At 38.3% G+C, this 22,953-nt stretch overlaps 1 protein-coding gene across 1 annotated transcript in view; it reads right to left on the bottom strand.

The window, feature by feature from the left end:
* Window positions 1–19,211: 19,211 nt before the first annotated feature.
* The window catches only part of stpg2 (sperm-tail PG-rich repeat containing 2), a 65,750-nt gene continuing 62,008 nt past the window's right edge, over window positions 19,212–22,953 (bottom strand). The window contains exon 13 of the mRNA XM_085425664.1: window positions 19,212–20,293. Coding sequence (XP_085281790.1) covers window positions 20,126–20,293 — 168 coding nt within the window. The 3' untranslated portion in view covers window positions 19,212–20,125. The remainder of the gene's footprint in view (window positions 20,294–22,953) is intronic.

The raw sequence follows: 22,953 nt of genomic DNA, 5'->3' as shown, positions 1-22,953 counted from the left end.
TCATCCAGGGCTTTTGGTTGGGATAAGCCCGGATCCGTTTGACTGCTGTAACAGTGTCTATGCAGTGTTTTATATAGCAGAGGACACTGTCTGTGAACATTTCCAAGTCCTGATGTTCAAAGATATCCCAGTTAGTCCTGTCAAAACAGTCCTGCAGCTGCTGAGAGGCACCCTCTGGCCATATGGTAATATTCTTTGTGATGGTAAGAGCAGTTTTCTTGCATGCAACTGTCTCTAACGCTAACAAAAATAAAAAGTCCTCTGTGAGAAGTCTCTATTTCTGTTGCCACATATGGATGCTAGGGTCAAAAGTTTGCAAAAACAACATGAAAGCATGGATCCATCCTTCCTTGTATTGATAATTTAGGCCCATGCTGCTGGTGATGTAACGGCATGGGCATTAGTTTCTTGGTGTACTTTGGGCCCTTTAGTGGTTGATTTCAGCAGTATAACACCATGTCACAAAGCTCACAGCATCTGTGTTTGTGAGCATGTGTGTGTAAGAAATAAAGGTAAGAAAACAGTGACTGCTGTTGGCTCTGATATGCTTGTGTTCCAATCAACCATGGCCAAGCATGCAAAATACCAGGATTCTGACACCAAAGCATCATCATTAATATTATGATTTAAACTGTTTTCATGCTGTGATATGTCAAAATGTTTCCCATGAACCATGGTGGGCTTGCAATTCCCAGCATGACTCCACTACAAAAGTAATAAACACCTACTGACCACAAGAAATTCTCACAATCGCAGTTTTAAGTTGAGAAGCATCATCAAGATGCTTAATCATGGTAACCTTCACATTATTTACTTCACAGAATTTAATTTAAATATATTTCTATTTGAAATTCTTATTATGAAGTATCAGGTGATGATGCTAACTATATTCCATAATATTTCTTTTACTTTACAGCCAAAAGTATCCTTTGAAATAAATGTCAATATAATTTATAACACTGGCTTTCTTACTTATTCCAGTACCACTGGAAGAGTTGCACGTGGCCATTGCTCACGGTCATTTGGTGGAAAACTAATTACAATGTACTGTACTAATCAACTCTACTGGAAAAAGAATAGAAAAGCATTTTTATTAGACAATCGTTTTATTTTATTTGGGGTTTCTTTCCTACAACCTTGTCTTTTTACAGAATGTCTTCTGAATGTGATCAATGAGTCCCTGCTTTAAAAGTCCAATAAAAGAAAACTATAAATGTCACTGTAAAAGTTTGTTTAAAGTTAAAAAGATTTTTGAAGGTTGTCAGGGGATTTTTAAAGCCTCATTCTGCTGAAAGATGTCAGTTTACATGTTTTCTGAGATCTCCTTAATGCCTCTTAGTTATCTCGCAATGGGATGTCAGACCACCAATCCGGCACTACAATAAACTGGCCCTCGTAAATCACTAAGGATCTCTATTGAATTAGCCCTACAGTCAGATCAAATCTAGCATAATTGGTTAAATGCATTATGCTGATTAATTGGTTCTGCAAGCTGTAATAAAGTCACAAGCAGCTCATGGAGAGCAGATCTTTGTTTTGTCTTTTTTTTTTCATCTTTTTTTCCTTCACTAAGAAGTCTTTACGAATGACTAGGCAAATGAAAGTAAGTATCCTCCTCCTTCTTTACTGTCAGTCTCCCACTCAATTCTCCTTTTTGATTGTTCTTCCATTCTGTATCTTAGGCTTCCAGTAAAAGCTCTTTTTGCCGCCACCCCCTTTCTATCTCGTTATCTTCCTCCCTATCTTCTGATGCATAGGCTTTTAGGAATGAAAAACTTTGCAAAGCAACAAAACTGCCCATTCTAACAAAGAAAATCCCATTCTTCTTCTCTCTAATCACAGCCCCTTCATCAGTAAAAGCCCGAAACATGCTGCCTGTATTTAAAGGACTGCTTTTGTGCTCTGAATAATGCTATAATTGCTGCACACATTTTGGAGAAAGAGCCACAAATCCAATAGATGTTCCAAGAGGAGAACTATTTACACTTATCAAGTACTTCTTCACCAAAATCCAACTTCTCAGAAATTGACAAAACCCAGTCTTCTTTGCACTCATTAGGTGCTGAGCATAATCATCTGCATATTAAACCTATGTTTCATACAGAAATCCTCAAAACCTCTGCTAAGCTGCCGTGTTTTTGTAGTAAAGTGACTCAGTGTGCGATCATGGGGTGTAAAAGAGTAAAGTAGTAAAGGGAACCGCCTGATTTGCTCTATAATGTTATGCTCTTCGTGCAAACCAAAATTTTCCTATTCTTGTTTCATATTAAAAGATTTCCACCTTTAATCTTCTGGAAGGCTTTGCCTGTGGAACACATGCACAAACTCCTAATTGCTTCTTATAAAAATGAATCTCTAATATTTGGATAGCTTGGACTTTTAAGCCTAATCTGACTTTTATATATTGGAATAAATGAACACCAGCTTAAATTTTTAAACGTCTCTCTTTTGGGTGTTTCCCCAGTAATAATGATGGGAGTTAAGGATATTGAGTCCAGACTGGATAAGCTAATAGGTGCAGGAACCATTACCAATGTGAATAGTCTAAGTTTAAGTCTAAGGTTCTGTCTTACAGCTTGAGATTGATAAACAAAACTGGATAGATGGTTAGTCATGAGACAATCTGGGAGCCCATCTGTTACCCTGCTGTCTTAGTCTTTGGCCAATATTTCAGGCTTTCTGCTAAAGCCAAGCTGAGGCGTAAAATAAGGAGGCAAAAAAAACTGATACATGACTATAGCTAGTGGACGGCATATGAGCACATGTGTTCCCTCCTTAGCTACCTGCTTATAATTTTACCCAAAACTTTTGCCTTTGTATTCTGTATATTTAGAAGCAAATATTGGTTTATCTAGATTAATTATATGAAAGCACATTCTGCCATGGTGAAACCATAAAACTGAGTATGCAGAGAAGCACAATGTTTCCGACAGGTTTGTGTCTCTTTTTGAAGTTATGAGATAAGCATTTGTGATTTTGCCATCTTTGCGTTTCAAAACCTGATGTCATGATAAGGCGCAGATGTGACTGTGAAGCCACACGCTTATTGGCTTACAGCTTGTCTATCACAAGTCATTATCCAGTGACAACATACTAGGTAAAACTCTCCTTTCTGACACTTGTACTGCATCATAAATGCAGCAGAAAAATGTTTAGCCCCCAGCAGAGGGCTGTTCTTCCAACAGACTTCTATCGAACTAGAACTCTTTTTGCAACCACAGGTATCGCCCTCTGGTGCCCTTTAAAAAGAATGCACAAGTTTGAGGCAATAAGTTGCAGAAACATTTGTAAAATATCTTTTGGGGCGTGGTTTCAATTGTTTTGATATATGTACAATCACCATTTAGTGTGGTTAAGCGTATAAATGTTCATTAGGTTTTATTTACTGAAGCTATATTTACCCTAAAACAATAACAGGCTACAGCTAATGTGACCTGATCTTTTGCCTCAAAAGTTTGCTTTTCATATTATGGGAAATTAGAATAAATATTTATCACGTATGTGGAACATGTCCCTCGTCAACAGAGATGTTACACAGTCTGTTCCTACAGCAATCTGGCCGCCAAGCATCAAGGCTATCATCCAACATCCATCCAAAATATCAATCTCTCAACTGACCCAGAGCTACAGCGTTATTGCAATGAGCATGTCATGCTTTGACACAACTATAAGAAGGAGGCCCTTCTCCGTCCGCATCGTCGCCCGGCAGTGATCCTGTTTGACAGATTAAGCTTTTACCAGAGTTCTCTGGCAAGATACCAGGAAGGATCTTTTCTGTGAATGAAAGCTTCTCATGTGTCCTTCTTCACTTGAGACCATATGCTGCTACTGAGTAAGGCTACATCCATTCTGTTCTCTTTGCTGCTTTTTGCTTTTCATTTTGCAAGAGAGTACAAAATGGGCTGTTTTAATTAGCTGAGATGGAACATATTTGGGCCTCATGTGTTCCTAGTTTATCCCATTGTGTAGAAAAGAGTCTCTCTACACTATGTTTTTTTTTTTTGTTTTTTTTTTTGAATGTGCATCATACAAGGTTGAGAACTAAGGGAGACAGAGCTGTTACAACAGTGGCCCCCAGACTCTGGAAGTGTCTCCCTCTGAGCCGGAGATCTGTGGACTCAGTGATCTCTTTTAGAAAACAGCTTGAAACTCATCCTTTAAAACTTGCTTTTGAGAAACTTTTGTTTTGATGTTCTAGCATTTTTTTGTGACGCATTTTGTGATATTTATCTCAAAAGGTACTATATAAAAATTTTCCTTCTTTACTTTTTCATCTTAGATTGCTTCAGCAGTCAGAAAACCTTTACAACATGAATGTCACCATCATGCGACGGTGCTGGTGCTCAACTGTAGATACGAAAAGCTTTTCCACTGCATCGCTCTATGAATGCAAGACTAATTACTGGTCATTTTTGATCATTATTAGTGTTTTAAAATATATTTGTTTTAAATGCTTCCTTTTTCCACTTGAAATACAAGAGAATTTATAGATTTTAACAGCTAAGGCATATCTATTTTCAGAGACTTTTTGCAAGTCTCTGAAAATAGATATGCCTAGAAACAATACAGATTCGTCTGTTAATACAACAACAACTAACGTGTTATGAGATTCCAAAAACTATCATCCTGAAAAATGTGTTTCATACAGGAAAAGAGGAATGCTTTTCACAGATTACAGTATGTGTGTGATTTATTAGCAATACGCATGGAGTTATATTCCTGAAACCACTGTCATTCTAAAGTTAAACAGGAGATTAGACAAAAGTTAGAGTTGTGTGCTCATCAGCCCTGGGTAAAAGTAATTTGCAAAGTAATTATCCTCAACTGGAGTTTCTATTACCCAGGGACAGCATTAGTCGATGGAAACCGCACACAGTGTATCTTGTCATTTTATGCAATTCTTTCATTCTTGCATGATCTTGTTGCTCCTCTGTCATAACACACACTGGATGCAAAGATATCCTACATTGCAAAACATAGTGCCTAGATAGTTATGCAATTATTCCTGTAAAAATTGTGTTTATATGGAAATCTCTTGGTGGGTTATAATGTTTGCACCTGTACACACTGTTTTTCAGGAGTGTTTAGTTTAATAAATCTCTACAGTGGAGATGGAAAATAGAAAATTCAGAGAGCTCGCACACCCACAGTAGCCAAGTGTGCACATTGCCCATTTTGCATTTTGTCATGTCTCCTTTTTCGAAGAATACAGCAGGACAGTGCACACCCCCACACACACATATACACACGCCTTGTGCCTGTCCACGATCCTAAGTCTTAAGGATTATATATGAGCTGTCAATACTCGATCAATACCTTGTCTTGTTAGCTAAATGAATGTTGTAGTCAGCCAAAACGGTGACTGCAGTTGTAATAAAAGCTGATCATTTCTAATCCATAAAGTCAAAAACAAGTTGTCTTTTAATTAAACCCTATTTAGTCATTACTCATAAAAAAAACAAAAAAACATTGCTCTGTGTTTGTCTCAGCAGACAAACACTAGTGTGCCAAAATTTTAATTGACATCTGTTGTTTGTTTCTCTTTTAGGTTTATTCTCTCTTTTTTTTGTGCGTCATTTCCCTTGATTATTCCTCCTCTGTTTTTTTTATTTTAAACTGCTGTTTTTCTGCTAGATCAACTGATTACAACAGCAGCACAAACATTTAAACCAAAAACAAACTTTATAGTTTTAGTTTCAAGGCATCATTATTCAGTGTACTGGCTGATTTTACAAATTAAGCTAAAGTTAATTAAGTTGTATCTTGTGCGCTAAACTGCAGAGAAGGTTTGTTTTACAGACGCTGAAGCAGTGATCCTTTTCCTTGTGTGAGAAAAGTTAAAGCACTGCACCTCACAATTTTTATCAATGATTGACAAGAAAAAAAGGATCCGTGTTTAATTTTGGTTAAATGAAGGTCAGCGTGATAGCTTCAGAAAACCCTTTTATGTTTTTCACAACAAAGTCATATTCATTCACTTTTATTTGCACCGCAACTAGTAGCTGAGTATTTCATATTATCACGTATCTTTATGTTATACCTTTGGATAATTTCTTTTTTTTTTAAAAAACAATGCCGCTGTCAAGTAATGTTGTCTGTCACAGGGCAGAATCACAGACAACCAACCAGTCTATGGGCCGGGCTTGTTTATACTGTCATCGGTCTTTGCCAGATGTGGAGAAGACTGAATTAATAACATACAGAGAGCCGAATTGAAACCAATTATTAAAAACAATGAAAAGTGTCCACAGCTGCATTTCTCCCATTTGTGGCGAAGGTCGTTGTCACTCCCTTTCCTATTGTGGCCCACTTTTCAACCAGTCAGCATTAGACCTACACTTTCATCATTCAGGTTGTGTAACATGCTGTAGGGTTTTTGGAGGACTGCAATGCAAGCATATTTGCATACGTTGGATACCCCTCTCCATAGCCTCTGCACAGACAAACAATTACCCAAACAGAGCAGAGCTCTGCCATAAATTAAACATCAAAGTTTGTTTGTTTGTTTTTTACCAAAAAATGAGTTTAAGTCACAATTATCAGGTGACCACAAATCTTAAAAAAATTGCTAACCTGTGTCAGCTGAATGCATTTCTGGGTTGAGCAGTCTAAGCAGACAAGTCCAGACCAACCTCTCTCTGGCTACTTCTTGCAGCTCGTCCAGCGAGACACCGTGGTGTTTCCAGTATGTCACAAAACTCTTCCCCCAGGAGGCATCCAGGAGAGATCCTGATCAGAAATCAAGACCACTTGAACTTGAGCCAAGACCAATGTTAAGAAGAAGCAGCTCTACACGAGCTTCTTCTGAATGACTGTGCTCCTCACAATCTCTAAAGGACTGCCTTGCCACCTGTCGGGGGAAGCTAATTTCTACCACTCTTATCTATAATCTCATTGTTTCGGTCACTATTCACCAAGCCGGTGGGATGAGGGTTAAAAGGTGACGTAAGTCTTCTCACAGTTTTCAGATTTGCCACATTGCTGCACTGCATAAAGCATATGCATGGCCTCTTTGTTATTAATGGAGCTTGCATACAGGTTCACTGAAAATATTAAGTTTCTGTCATGTTAACAAATGATGCAGCATGCTCATAATCAGGCAATCTAAAGAAGTGTGCATCTTTTTCTAAAGTGTAGCTGTGTTGCCATTAACAGAGAGAAAGGAGAAGTATGAATACACAGACACAACAAGGAAAGGGTGGTAGCTCAGACAGCCCTGCTAGCTGGTCTGTTTTGCTGGGCCATCAGGTGGGCAAGCGTGACTAAAAAACTCTAGTAATGTCCACAGCTCTTACAAAGACACAAATATATTTTAAAAAAATAGAGTTATAGGAATTCAACAAGAGGTTGGATCACAAAATCTGCATGAAACTTTGTCCCTGTTATTATTTAATGCTTTCATTATTTTATTTTGTTCAGTTCTATTCATTTATTTATTGGTTTAAGATGAAAGCCAACATTCATCTCATCCCCAGCACAACAGCAGCAGCCAAGAATCACTGGGTGGTGGAATATCAATTTTGGATACAGAGTGGAGGAAATGAAAAACATTTCAAACAGAAACACCATCTGCCAAAATTCAAGGTTTGGAGGGTGCATTGTTGTGACACTGATGTAAATTATGTAGCAGTTCATGTCAGTACTTCTGGCTTGATAATTACTGCCGCAAAGGCAGTGTTTATTTACTGTTAATCCTGAAATCAATGTCACATGATTGCACAAGCACATTCACAGATAAAATATAAGTGCAGCTGGGAGAGGGGGGGCTGATTGCTGACAGAAAAATTAAATAATCAGAAAGGTTGAAATGAAAATCACATCTTCCACATTGCTTGGATGTGAAATAACAAAATCCACTTGATGTTCAATCTGTTTGGTGCCTTCCAGCCCTTCATGCCATCTTTGTCCATCAATCTCACATGAGGAGAAAGATTGGATTAACTTCATTTTTTTTTCCAAGTAGTGTTGCTTTTTAAAAAAAAAAAAAAAAAAAGTAAAATTATTTGGCAATCTGCCTCTGGCTTCAGAAAATAGCAGTAACCTCGTTTTGGATGCAATATCACAACTAGATGAATATGCAGCTGGCAGTGGAATCATCCCTCCTCATTCAAGTCCAAATAATGTCTTTCAAACCAGAAAGGCACTTTCAAATGCCATCCTCTGCAGATGTCACTGACCTACTTCATAGTTTAAAAGAAAGAAAGTGAAAAATGTGCGGCTCCAACATAAACAAAAAAAGTCAGCTGAGACTGAAGAAGTCACTTGGATGAGTGATGAAACGTTTCTCCCACTGAAAACGCTACATTCAGATGAACACGATAAACTTTTGGACATTTACTTACCTGGATGGATATCTTAACTCTACTCTAGACTAAATCTAGGGTGGAAAAGGTTAAGAACACACATGTACCCTGTTTCAAAGTCAAATGACAACAACCCAGGAGTCCTTAATTTATTGCATTGGTCTTTGGTTGTTCATTTATCCATTAATCGTTTTTCGTTTGGTTAATTTTCTATGTCTTCTCTTTCTTTTTTTAAAACTATTTTAAAGGAACCTATTGGTCTTTAGCAATAGTTCTGTAGACTTTCTGTAGGTCTTTCCATGTTTTCCTTTGACATTGGTTGCTTTTTCAGTCCAGTCCTGATCTTTTCGGATGAATTTTTGTTTTTGTTTAAGTCACTATGAATCATTCAGTGCAAGCATAAAAAGGCATCTCTGTTTCTAGCAGCTAGTTGCAAAAACAGATAATTTGTTTCCATTTCTTTAACAGAATCTATGAAAAATATTAAAAATAACACGTTTTGATGGACATAAGACACCTACAAGGTGTTTACAAAGACCTGGTAGCCAAGACCTTCCATCCTTGGCCACGGTGTGCCGTGTGTACTTAAGTAATAAGAAAAAAACAGTGACCTGACACAGGACCTGAGAGATCCATGTGGCCTTACAGCTAATCTAGCTGCTATTTGCTGAGGCTTCGTCAGTGTCTATGGAAGAGTGGCTGTGAACGAGTCATTTTTAAGGAAGAAAACCAACAAGGAAATAGAATAGAGATATGTTACATTTCACAAGGACTGAACTCAGAATTAGTCACAAGAGGTCTTATCCAATCCAACTTTTACATTTGCGTTCAAATTGTTATACGCGTGGAGGAAAGGGGTAAAATAGTGAATGTCAGCAACCATCTCTAAATTATGGTGGAGGCTACATCATGGTTTGGGCCTGTATTTTAGCCAGTGGTGTTCGGGATTTTTCCATTGGTCCTGAGTGCTGGTCACATCTTGACATAGGTCCCAAGTACAAAAGTCAAGATGTGACCAGCACATCTTGACATAGGTCCCATCTTGACATATGTCAAGATGTGCTGGTCACATCTTGACTTTTGTACTTGGGACCTATGTCAAGATGTGACCAGCACATCTTGACATAGGTCCCATCTTGACATATGTCAAGATGTGCTGGTCACATCTTGACATAGGTCCCAAGTACAAAAGTCAGTGTTGCCCAAGAAATCATTTCCTAGTTTTCAGCTCCAGTGCAAACTGCTTATGAGTATCTTTCAATCCAGTCAATGTGAGTAGCATATGCAAGAAAAGGTTCACTGCACAAGAAAGTACAAACAGATAAAATACAGATACTAAGCAACTTATTATAGTGAGAATAACTGCAAAAAACAACCGGGCAAAAGAACCGCCTCTTACAAATTGTATAAGAAACAAACTAGGGGTTAAGTAGTTAATTGGAGAACTAGAAAATATATACAAAGAATATTTTTCTGTCTCAATGCAGGCTGTCAAATGTAAGGATTTGCAGCTTTTCTTCATTTACATCTTTTGAAAGTGAGCCACTTTGGGTTACTACTGACGACGACTAGAAAGGAAAACTAAAGCAATCAAAGGCGCAACTGGAGATTAGAGAAGCTTTTTTCCCCCACACTATAGACGATCATCCAACTCATAGAAATTTAATGAAGGGATTAAAGAAAATGATCATTAGTTGCAGCATTAAAATGAAATATTATGTGAGACGTATATAATTAAAAGCAAAGTTTAACCTGCTTTTGGCACAGCAAACAGTTCTGGTAATCGGTTGGTATTTTTCAGGCATAAACAATATTCACCGGTTTCATCTTCTGTGTTTTGGACTTGTCAGCACAACAAGTTAATTAAAGTTGTAAACTAAACCCTGCTAAGCAGCTTTTCTGTGTGTTTTCTTTCCATTTTCAGACAAAGAATTGGTTATTTTTAATGATAAAATCAATTGTAAAAATACTTGCAGCCCTGCTCAATTATGCTTTTCCTGTGCTTGCTTGCTTTCAGTTTCACTCAGTCTTTGCAAAAATTACTTGATCACTTACTTTTAACCAGGCTGTTAGGCACCATTTAACCAGTAAATAGCTTGTTTCTAATGAGACTCTGCATTTAGATGATGCATGTCAAAGTCTACAGCACAGTCAGACAAATGACAATGCAAAGGGAGCGAAATACTTGACAACATAGAACAGCTTATTGTATCATATATTCTAAAAAATAATACATAATGATGAGAAGAGCCGCGGTTTTAATAATCACGCAGATTTGTTTGTGTGCTGTTATATTTATGATTCTCTACTTTGCATGATTTGCCATGAGACAACGTTCCAAACAAATCTGTTCAAGAATGAGCCTTGATAATGGCACTGAGATGAACGCAGCAAAATGTGGAAATGAAATCAGACATCTATTCTTGAACTACAATGCCCTGATGGGGAGAGACAAAGGAGGAGGAGGGAAGGGCGTACAGGTAAATTAGATTGAAAGGGAGAGAGAAGGACCAGTCAGCCGAATGTCGAGGAAATGGAAATAAATCAAAAAGCCTGAAAAAGAAATGATATACTGTGGTAAGATGGAAAAGAAGCGAGTAGCAGGAGGGAGGAAGGAGAGAGCAATGTCAGTGAGGAACTCTGAGGAGGAAATCAGCTGCTTTCTAATGGGCGCTGATTGCATCTCCTCCTAAATGTCAAGTACATTTCCATTTAAAGTGCCCCACTACTTAAAAAGGCATGATGAGAGGCACACCCAGACCACACACTCACACACACCCCCACACATACGTACGTGGGCTAATACACGCAGTCACACAGTTCACAGATTCACAAACACAAACAGGAAGGTAAACACATGTAAGCAAATGGCACAAAAATGCACACAAGAACATTTGTCATTTCTTCAAACATCTCTAAGTTCATGAATCATGCCAAAGTGACACATCAGCCAGGATACACTTCAGTCTCATCAATAACATCCTCACACACACTCACACACTTCTTTAGCCTTCATTTTCAACCCACCCTCAAATCTGCTCTGAACCAATGAGGCATGTGCTCCCACCGGGGTTTGGTAATGAGTGCCAATCAGGATCACCGTAGCCAACAGCGAAGACCAGGAAGATAGATGAGTGGCCAACAGGCCCCACTGCGCTGGAGTGAACAGAGCTCAGGGATACATTCAATATGTCACAATAACACACACATGGTCTACCACCCCAACAGCCCCATACACACACACACACACACACACACACACACACTGAAAAAGCTTGGTGCGTGACAAGAACACATTTTCCCAGCATCTGCCAACACGCAGAAACGGAGGCAGCCGTTCTTTATTATCTTCTCTGTCACATATGCACAACAAAGGAAGCTCACAGGCATTCATGAAGTAGTCACAAAAAGCTTGCACAAACACAATATGTGCGCATGCAATTTCACACTCTCGCTTTCTTTATTTTCAATCAGCTCAGCGACCGCAATTCTCACGTCCAAAGTGCTCTAATGCAAACAAAGCACTTACATATAACAACATCTCAGCATTACTTTCACAACTTCATGAAATGAACTAATGTAATAGGAAACTAAAGTCCACCTTGTGATAGTCTCACACTATCCACAACACCACTAAGTTTCTGAACCACACCAATATTCAAACTCACTGTGATGTTAAACACAGAGCGGAAAAGTGTTATGACTGAAAAAAAAACCTGTCCGTAGACGCATAAATGCCTGCCAAAACCTTCTGTGTGGTAGTCTCATCTACAGTCGATGACTTCTACTGCATTGTGCATTAATATGCTGGGCATAGCAGCAGGAGGTTACAGGAGATGGGGTACACCTGGGGTCCAGCTCAGGATGTGGCAAGGGTTAAATGGAGGGAACTTGTTGTGACCTTATATTCCACTCCAGGATGAAGAGATAAGAAGAATAAACAACATGATTTTTATTTGTATGCTGTTCCTAGTAAGGTGCTCTGAGCTCTCTGTGCATCAAGAATGCTAAAATCTTCCTTTTTAAGTGTATTGCAAGAGAGGACATAAGGTGTGACTTTTTGTACTTACACATCCTTATCCGATACTACACGAGTATGTATGGTGAATATTATACCATAGTGTGCGTGCGCGTGTGTGTGTGTGTGTGTGTGTGTGTGTGTGTGTGTGTGTGTGTGTGTGTGTGTGTGTGTGTGTGTGTGTGTGTGTGTGTGTGTGTGCAGAATTGGATATTAGCAGCATCAGCATCAGTGCGCATCTGACATGCACCGATCAGGTACAATATTATGACCACTTGTGTGATATTGTGTTGGTCCCCTTTTGCTGCCAAAACAGCCCTTACCAGTTGAGGCATGGACTATCTTAGACCCCTGAAGGTTTTCTGTAGTTTCTGGCATCAACATGTTAGCAACAGATCCTTTAAGTTCTGTAAGTTTGGCCTGATCCTCCATGGATCAGGCTTGTTTGTCCAGCAAATCCCACAGATGCTTGATTTTATTGAAATCTGGGAATTTGGAGGTCAAATCAACACCACAAACTCATTGTTGTGCTAATCAAACCATTCTTGAACCTTTTTTGCTTTGTGGCAGGGTGCCTTGTCCTGCTGAAAGAGGCCACAGCCATCAGGGAATACCGTTTCCATGAAAGAGTGTACGTAGTCTGTAACAATGCTTGGGTAGGCGATACCTGTCAAAGTAATATCCACATGGATGGCAGAACCCAAGGTTTCCCAGCAGAACATTGCCCAAAGCATCACACTGCTTTCTTCCCATCCGTGCATCCTGGTGCCAGGTGTTCCCCAGGTAAGCAATTCAGATACACCCAGCCGTCCATGTGATGTAAAAGTAAACATGATTCACCAGACAAGGCCAACTTCATGGGCTTCATGGTATCATGGGCCCACTGTTGGTACTTTAGGCGATGGACGGGGGTTTTCACATACGCATGAAACTGTGATGCACTGACTATTCTGACACTTTTCTATCAGAACCAACATGACGTTTTCCAGAAATTTGACCTACAGCAGCTCATCTGTTGGATTGGATCACATGGCCTTCACTCCCTAAGGGCATCAGTGAGCCTTGGCTGCCTATGACCTTGTCGCTGGGTTACCACTGTTCCTTCCTTAGACCACTTTTGATAGATTCTGACCACCACACCTTAATATACCACCACTAACAGGTGCCACGATAAAGAGATTATAAGTGTTATTCACTTCACCTGTCAGTGATCATAATGTTATACCAGTTTGCTGTATCTGTAATCTGTAATTATGTGTCCCTGAGAAGAGAAAGTGAGGCTGTTTGAGAGTCCTACCCAGTATTTAGCATGGTTTTATATAATGAGCAGTAAGTTAAATAAATATCTCTCTGACAGTCTCAGTAAAGACTGAAAGTTATCTTTGTAAAGATATAAATTATGAACAAGCTATTGCACTGATTGCATTAGAATTGCTATACACTTCATATACTCATTGCAAACATTCACACAAAAATATACTCTGCTACACAGCTCAGACTCTTAGGGTATGAATCAGTGCTCAAAGGCAAATCATACATCTAAATGCGAACATTAGAAAAATGTCCACAATTGTATTAAGAACATGCTGGCACACGCAGCCATATAACATACTCTTCAAACACAGATAACCTTTAAAGCCCACATACTGCACAGCTTGGAATTTTTCACAAGCAGCAAGTGGACCTGTGTAGTAACAGTGTTAACATACGTAGTCAATAACAGCTCAGCGACATGTGCTGTACAGAATATCAATAAGAATATTTTGATATTATATTATATTATATATCATACCACTTACTCTCAGTCAAATGTTAACTAATGCTCCACACACATGGTAATGTGGCCAGAGAACTTAAAAGCTGTGCAACAGTGAATCAGTGCATCAGGAGAAGTAACCTAATGTAATACTGTCTTGATAATGATTAAAATAATTACACAGCTGGAGAAAAGGCTTAATGTAGTGTCACATCAACATAAGCTAATCTGACCCAACTTCAATATTGCAATATTCCTTGATGTTATTTAAAAAATAAGGAAAATAACAGGAGAAGAAATGGCCATGCATTTAAATCCCACTTATTTTGTCATTAAATAAAATGGTCTGTTGCATTTATGCCAACACCATAAATAGCCCAAATAATATTGTAGCATCAACATATACTAGTTTAACCCGCTGCTAGATGGTTGCCAGGTGGCCAATGGTATCATAATACATTAAGTATAAATGAAGTTTTGTGGAGCTAAATTACTGCGGTGAAATTAAGCTGATATAATGCTTTTATAAGCTGTTATAGTTACATAAATGTTAAAAACTGGTCATGTTAGCCCGTTGCTACAGGGTGATGATGATGACATCTTAATATCTGCTACAGATAAGAACCTTCAGTCTCTTATGATGAACTTGTGTGTCAAGTTTGGCTGCTTTGCTCCTGATGATGTAGTTGGCATACAAATAAACAAAAAAAGGCAGTTTTCATGTATTACAGTTATTAAATAACTTCTGGAATCATCATTACAACAAAACTATGTAAGGCTAGTTTCCTCTATTGTTTTTAAAAGCCTAAACATGTAAATAAGTGAAATAACCTTCATCATGCAATCAACTAAAGCTAAGATTCTGAGTATTTAGCAGCTGAGTTTAAATATGTTGTGTGTAAAGTGTACAGTTCTTTACATCAGTGAAGGAGTGTGATATGTAAAGTCTCCTGAAGAAAACGTGCTAATGAGAAAGTACTGCTAATACACCAGGAACAAGCACTCACTGATGCTGATGAGTGTATCAGTGTTAGTGGTGTAGATACAGTATAATAGTGTTAAAGTATGAGCAGCCAAGTGTTAAAAAAACAGAGTTGACAACTTCAGCAAATAAGGGAGACAGTTCTCAGACACAAATGTATTAATTAGTGATATGCAAGTGATGAGACAGAGTGAGAGGCGCTGGAGAAGTTGATGATATGACTCAGAAATTACGTCAGCATGAAGTACTGAGGAAAGGAGCTGCAGAGATTTGGGAAATATATTTTGATTGAAGCTGTTGATGTTTGGAGGGGTGGGGGGGGGGGGGGCAGCTAGTTTTTAGTACTGTGTGAATCACATTTGCATTTTTTATTAATCTGAAGGAAGCTCCACGCACCTGCAAAAACACTGGGAGACCATGAGAGTTTTTTATATTCAGTGGATGATGGCAAAGACAGAAAGAAACGCTAAAGGCATTAAAAAGCTTTACAGAGGATAGTGTACCAGAATACTTATAGCCACAGAAGCGCAGTCAAGACCAAGACAGTATTTTCCATGTAATCCAAGTACAATAAGCAAGTTTTTACTCTTGAGAGAATTTAATTGTTTGGTAAACTTAATTTCTTAAGCCTGACAGCTCATAAAAAATTAAAGAAGTAAATAAAAAATCAAATATCCATCATTTGCCAATTTGTGCTACTTTAAGGCAAGAATCACCCACAGCAGGTGGAGGAAAGAGAGAGTAGTTCAGAAGTGATGACCACAGAACGTAACCCTGGCTCGTTCTTCTCACTGTATCTTAATAAAGCCTCACAGTCTATTCTGCCCTTGTCAGCGCTTGTTAACCTGCAGATTGATTCTTCTGGACTACTGTACATCTTCTTTAATTAAAGTCACCGGCTAATCTGGCTTTCTACCAAGCTGTGTAGCTGTCATCACACGACGATTGCAGTTGAGTATATCCCATTAGATTTGCATGCATTGAAAAAAGGAGAGGTAAAGTGATCTGAATATTTTAACGTGCATCAAAAAGCATCAAAACAGAATGTAACCCTGTCTAGTTCTTCTCACTGTTCTTCTCACTGCATCAAAATGGAGCCAGTACACTATACTTTCAATATAATTCAATATATGATTGTGTTAAAACCCAGTGACACGTGTGGATGAGATGGAAAGCCCCTAAGATCATAAAAAATGTGTGTTTACATCAAAGCAATAAAATTTTAAAGGATTTGTTAATTAACCTAAATGGCGTTTAATGATACACAAAGGCTTACAAGCACTTAAACACATTGAAATAAACATTTTGTAAGTTACAATTAATAATATGGTGAATGCTAGTTTCACTATGAATAATCCAGTGAAATCCTTTTACTGGGAAAAACTTTATTTTCACCGTTACCCTGTGAAGAGAAAGAGAAAAACATATATTCAAACCATCACGATGATAGGCTTATTTAGTAATTTGTGCAGTTTTGTCTTTTTTAAAACGTTGATATGCCTTCACTAAATAACAGTGTTTATCACACAATATGAATGTTAATTTTATGCTTGGTTTGGCCAAAAAATTATACATTTGCTAACATATTTGGACAACATATGCCCAAACATTTATTTCCCTGAAGCAGTTATTTCTGGGAAAGAAAGCTTCAGCAGCTGTTAGTTTTTTCGTGTCTTTTTTTTCCACCCATGCATTTCATGTACAAAAGTAACCAGTAAAAGCACCCATTAACTTACCCCCATTTTACAATTATCAAGAGATCTGTCAGGGACAGTTTCAAGGTTTGGCAGAGTTAATTATATTTAATAAGGGCTCACAAGGAGAGACGGTGCTTTAGTAAATGAGGTAGTAAAACTCCATTTATCTCCCAAAGACAATAAATAGCCACCATCAGGACACAGCATAAGGACACAATACAATATTTCTTCATCCCACACAAGACATGTGTAAGTGACAGTGCTTGGTGCTGTGTGAGAGATGAGAACTGAAGAGAAAAAAGAACCCATTTGTGCATCGATCACTTTTATGCCCCTGGTCTGTTTGCATATTTTAGACCTATAAACAACATGAATGATGTGCCGTGTAATGCACCATAATCGAGATTTATTCGGAGGGTGTATGGGAAGGAGATGTTCATGATCTGAGAATCAGGAGGGGCAGTTGCAGCTGTGTGTGCGTGCTTGTGTATGTGTGTGTGTGCTGTGATTTATTTGATTTAATTAGATCGCCGATGTAAAACAGCTCGCAGGGGGGAAAAAGGTAAAAACGAGTGCCGAGGGAGGCATAAATAACACCACGCTCTTTCCTTCCTCTCTGGCTTTTTTCTTCCTCTGGCTCTCCTTTTCTCTCTGATCTTCCCTCTGCCTGTATACAATCTCTCTTTTTTTCCCTTTTTTTCCCCCCCATGTTCCACTGGACTCCTTTTCTTCAACCCTATCCTCTTTTATGCTTCCCTCTGTCTTGGTTTTACTTCACATCTCACCTCCCTCTCTCTACCTTCTCCTCCCTCTGCTCCGCTCCCAGCTGAATAATGATAGGGGGTAAACACCTCATTAGGCTAAAAGGCCCACAGGAACAATCAGAGACATGGTACTCAGTCCAACCTGTTACTCTGAATGTTCAGAGAAGCATTTTGAACACGGCAGGGCAAAGAGACATCCCACACAGTAAAGGGGGAGTGGGTGGTTTGAGTCATTTGATGGAACGGTTTTTATTTTTGTTTTAAATAGATGGCCAAACTGCATCCTGGCAACAAGATGTGCACGCAAAGTGTCACCTGTGCTTCTACAGCAGGTTATTAAAACACTTGTTGTTAACTTTGTCTGAAAGTGAGGAAGAACTCACACAACCATGAGTAGCTGATTTATGCCGAGCAATCAGCGGAGGTAAGAGACATAAATCTACACTCTCCGGTAGTAACTGCCAGTAAAAGTAGTTCATCCAGCATCACAAACTTCTATCACCTCATCACATCCACCCATCTTACCTACACAAGGTCAGGAACTTTTGAGCAGGCTTGAATTTCCTAACACGTCGAGTGAAAAAAACATCCTTGATTTGAGAAAGTATTCTCAGACTGCTGCTGAAGATTTCAGCAGTCTGAATCAGAAGACACTCCCAGCAGAGTGAAAAGTGGCCGGTCAGCTGAAGCCCCATATTTCACAGACATATGAAAGTCTTTCCATTCCCTCTGCAAACGCACAACGGCAAATAAGTGCTCTCCAGCAACATCAAACTATTTCTTTAAGGTTAACTATTTCTTTCTTTTTTTTTTCCCATCACGGTGCCACACAGCTTTACTATAAAGCCTCTTCTCGACTCTTCAGCCCGTCTCCACTTTTAGGTATATCAAAGCCCAACAGCGAGTACACTTAATATTTCATACCGCAGTCAAACCTCGGCTCTGTGCATGATTAGTAAAACTGAGTGTACAGCACCAGGTAATTCCACAGTAGATAAGCTGTAGCGTTGTTTTTACAAGGAGAATATAGTTCTACAGGCAGCTGCTGTTGGTTTAGATGTATATGTTGTGCAGCATGTGTATGTGTGCATCAATGCGAGGACATACAACACGTCTATGTGACTTCCACACTTGTTTCTTTGGCAGTCATTGCAAATATATATAATACTTGCTTCATGACTTATGCATGTTAAGCACTAATGTGTGGCAACAAATTTATATGAATTCTAAAAATGTGCTGGTTTACTGGCATTAACTAAGGAGTAGCTTCTCATGACCTTAAGATGCATCATCTGTGAGTTTAAAGATTAATCATATATGAAGCAGTTTGCTCGCCAAGCACTTTAACTGTGGGTCAGCTTCTGGTTTAGTAGGCAACTCTCTTGTGTATTTCCCACACCGCCGTACATCAGTCAGCAGTATCCTCCACTCCCATTGATTGCTCCAATCACTCGCCTCAAAGTCCAGATTAGTTTTACTCAGGACCCGCCCACTTAGGGTCACCAACAGTTGCATTGACTGTCATCTACACAAGTCATTAGATTTTATTGGCGTTTCTCTAGCTGCTACATCGCCATTTGTCTCTTCCTGTGTGTACGCCCCATCAGGGCTGTGATCTGTGCTAGCATTCATCCAGCTTTACTGTTATTAACTATAACAAGAAAAAAAAAGTACTGTAGCAAAACCTTCACAACATTTTTAATATTTGACTCATTTATGCCAGATTGGATCTTTCGATGCTTGACTTAAGACAACAACATGGCCTATGGAATAATAACAAGTTAACAAATCATTTCAAGCATTATTCATATGAATGCCTTTATCAATGTTACTGATATACAAAGTGGTTTATACAGGGGGAAATAATCCACAACAGCCAACTTCAGATGAAATGTTCTTAGTAGGTATACAGTATCACTCTGTGACAATAATACAAAGTCATCTTTTTCCAAAGTGCTGCCTAAAACATTAAGGAAAAACAAATATGTTAATCAGTCAGCATTATGCACTGTAAACTTGATGTTTAAAAAGATACTGGCTGTTATAATTAGCTTAAATGAACTGTAATTTACTCTGAGGGCAATTTCTAGCACTTGAAAAACTGAAACCTATTACCAGAACAACAGCTCTAGGGAACTTCTCTGTTATTTGATAGCCCATTCTGGGCTCAGACACACACTCAAACACAAATATCACACACAGTAAAACAAACAGTTTGGACAAATTGCAGACATAAGCTTTCAAAAAGTGGCTGGGAGTAAAAACTACGCCAAATGCATAATGAAATGCACTCATACAACATATAAAAATATTACTGTCATTCTCACAATTAGTCTAAAAACCTCCTAAAGTCTGATATTGAATTACAATACATATTGTAATTGCACATTTCTGTTATTACATGAACAAACTTACCTTGTTTTCAGTTATTAAACTGTAACTTTACTCACTTATTATCTGCTATATATTCAAACAGAATGAACATGACATCAATATTCATGAAAACTCAACTTTTCTCAGAATATGAATTTAAATGTAATGACCTGAGGACTGATCTTTTCCCCCCACTAACCTTTCATCTTTAAACTCTGACGCACAAAGAACTCTATGAACTGCTGGTGGCGATAAAGGTGTTGGGTGTGCTTGCTTTAATGGCCTTGTGGGCTGTTAAAGGCCCATCAGCCACGCGGGGGGAGCAGCTGGGACTCAGAGGGTTGTTGAGCGTCGCGTTGAAGGTGCCCTTCAGTAGTGTGTTCATAATACTTGGACTCAACTGTAGAGACATAAACAAAACAGAGATGAGGGACAATGAAGGATGATGAAAAGTTAAATGGGTGTTCTCGGCCACCCCTCATTTCTTCACATGTTGCTTGGAACATATGCAAGCATACCTGGAAATACAGGTTATAAAGCAAAACGTTTGTATAATTCTAATGAGCTTGATGAAAGTCAATATTTGGTATGGCCACTATTATTCTCATAGCCTGATCTATCTATTACTTTTGCAAAAAAAGTAATTAGATTACTGTTACTTTCCCGTAAGCAGGTTCGTTCCTGCGTTACTAAACTGTGATTTTGTTTGTGAGAGTGTCTCATGAAAATGAGCAGTAACAGATGTGTGTAGATCAACAATGAATAATAGTGCGGGACAGAGTACGACCATGTAGCGTTTAAAGGTTGGAAGTACTTGCATTACTTTAAGTTGGATTCTGTAAAAAGTGACAAAAACATTAGCGTCCGCTGTACACTCTGCGTGGGAAGAAAACTTCTTTCTACAGTGAAAAATTTAAGTTCAAATCTTAGCAAGCAGCGAGCACACTGCCACAGGAATATGAAATTCAGAGAAAAAACCCCGGATCCCCCCACTGACATGAGCGCTGTGGCTACCACATCCAATTCAGCTGGGGAAACTTCCACCGGCCCCACTCCTGCTAAACAGGTGAAAATAGACTTGAGAGCGACAGGACTTGGTGCTGCTGAACTTTTGTTTTTATTTATTTATTTTTTTGCTGTTTTACTTGCATCTATTTGAAAGAGTGAGTGTAAACACAAAATATAATTTTATTTTATATGCTGGAATATGCAGAAAATAGGTTTAAATGTTAAACAAATTTCTTCATGTCAAAGACTGTTGCATATAATTTAATTTCTGCTTGATGCAATGTGCATAAAGTTAAAAGATTAAAACTAATAAAAAAAATTAAAATGACACTTTTTCATTTAATTAAATTTTATATGATATTTTATGCATAAAAAATAGAATTGGGCTGAAAGGTCTATTGCTTTATTATGTATTCAGGTTGTGTATCATGTTTTTTTTAAAAGGAAACTAAGTAATACGGTAACTAATTACTTTTGAAAATAAGTAATCAGTAAAGTAACTGGATTACTTTCTCGGAGAAGTAATTAGTAACTAATTACTATTTTCAACTAACTTGACTAACACTGGTGGTGAAGATGCATGTCTCAGGTCCTGTGTCAGGTCTTTGTTGGATTCTTTTCAGATTCTTTCAGGCAATTTTCGTCTGCTATATATAGTTTTTTAGGTCTGTCACTTTTCACACTGACACCATTTTCAGATATGTCCTTTTATCCATTTGGCTAATGCCTCTTTAGGTAGAAATGGAAACTAACTATGTGTTTTTGCAAAAGGCCGCTATTAACAAAGTACCAAAAGATATAAATTAACATTGGTTCTTTGCTACGTTTGTCTGTTATGTGTAGACACACCACTGGTTCACTTAAGTTAGGTGGCTTTTTATGCTTGAATGATTCATAGGTCAGTGTTAAGTGGCTTAACAAAGGAGAAAAAAAACATTCTTCTCAAAAGACACAGAACTGAACTAAAAATGAGTGAAAACGCAGCCAGTGTCAAAAAATCTTTAAAAAGACCTTCAAGCCTAGGTTATTGCTGAAGATCACTTTAAAATCTGGCTCTTTCCAAAGAAAATCGTAAAGAATGATATGAGGCTCAAGACTTTTGCACATTACTGTATATTTTTAAAACGCGAAAGAGAAGAAATAGAAAATTAACCAAATAAACCCCAAAACAATTAATGCATAAATGAATAACTGGAGGCCAATGCAATAAATTCAGGACTCATGGGTGGTTGTCATTTGACTTTAAAACAGGAGTAATGAAGTGTTCTTAACATTTAGGGATTTAATCTAGATAAACTTCAGTGAATTCACTCACAGTGTATGATCCTGCTGACAAAGGTTTTGTATTGTCTTTTAACACACATGGTCTGCACACTTACTAATTTCTTGACGAAGCTTAAGAAATTAGTAAGTGTGCAAATTTATACTAAATTTCTTCAAATTTATACTAAATAACATATATTATATTATGGTCAAACATTTTGTTCAGTCCTACCATAGACTGGTAACAGATCCAATGATATAAAGCCCAAATAATTTAAAATTAAATAATTATCTGAAGAGCTTAATTATTTCCAATATGCTTTTAGAGCGAGGGGTCATTAAGGTTAAAATCACAAACATGACTCCAAAAACCCTTACAAATACTGAGTCTGTTAGTCCATGCTGGAGGGGGAGTCTTACAGAGGAAAAAACTAAACAAAACACCACGTTCACTTCAAAGTCTGCCCCCTAAAATCACCTCCCAAAAAACCCACAGACATACACACATATATATGCTCTATGTACTCACACACTTCATCAGCTGTCCTACTCAGGTACTGCTGAGCCTTTTCTGCAAAGCTCTATCTCCCTCTCTCTCACTCGCTCTCTCTCTCACCCCCCACTACCTCCATATAACCTCTGAGCACGTACGTGCACACACAGACACGCACACATCAGTATGCCAGAGGTGCTGCAGCAGGATTTGAGAACACTGGCGGCACGGCTCAGATCTCAGTATTGATCCTAATGGGAAAAGGGTTGCAGGTTCAACTCCAGGTCACCCTCGGG

The sequence above is a fragment of the Rhamphochromis longiceps genome, linkage group LG12 (assembly GCF_057381845.1).
Source record: "Rhamphochromis longiceps isolate RC_006_pf linkage group LG12, R_longiceps_female_GT1.1, whole genome shotgun sequence".
NCBI lineage: Eukaryota > Metazoa > Chordata > Actinopteri > Cichliformes > Cichlidae > Rhamphochromis > Rhamphochromis longiceps.
The sequence above is the reverse complement of the archived record's forward strand: the minus strand, read 5'-3'. Positions and strand labels throughout refer to the sequence as shown.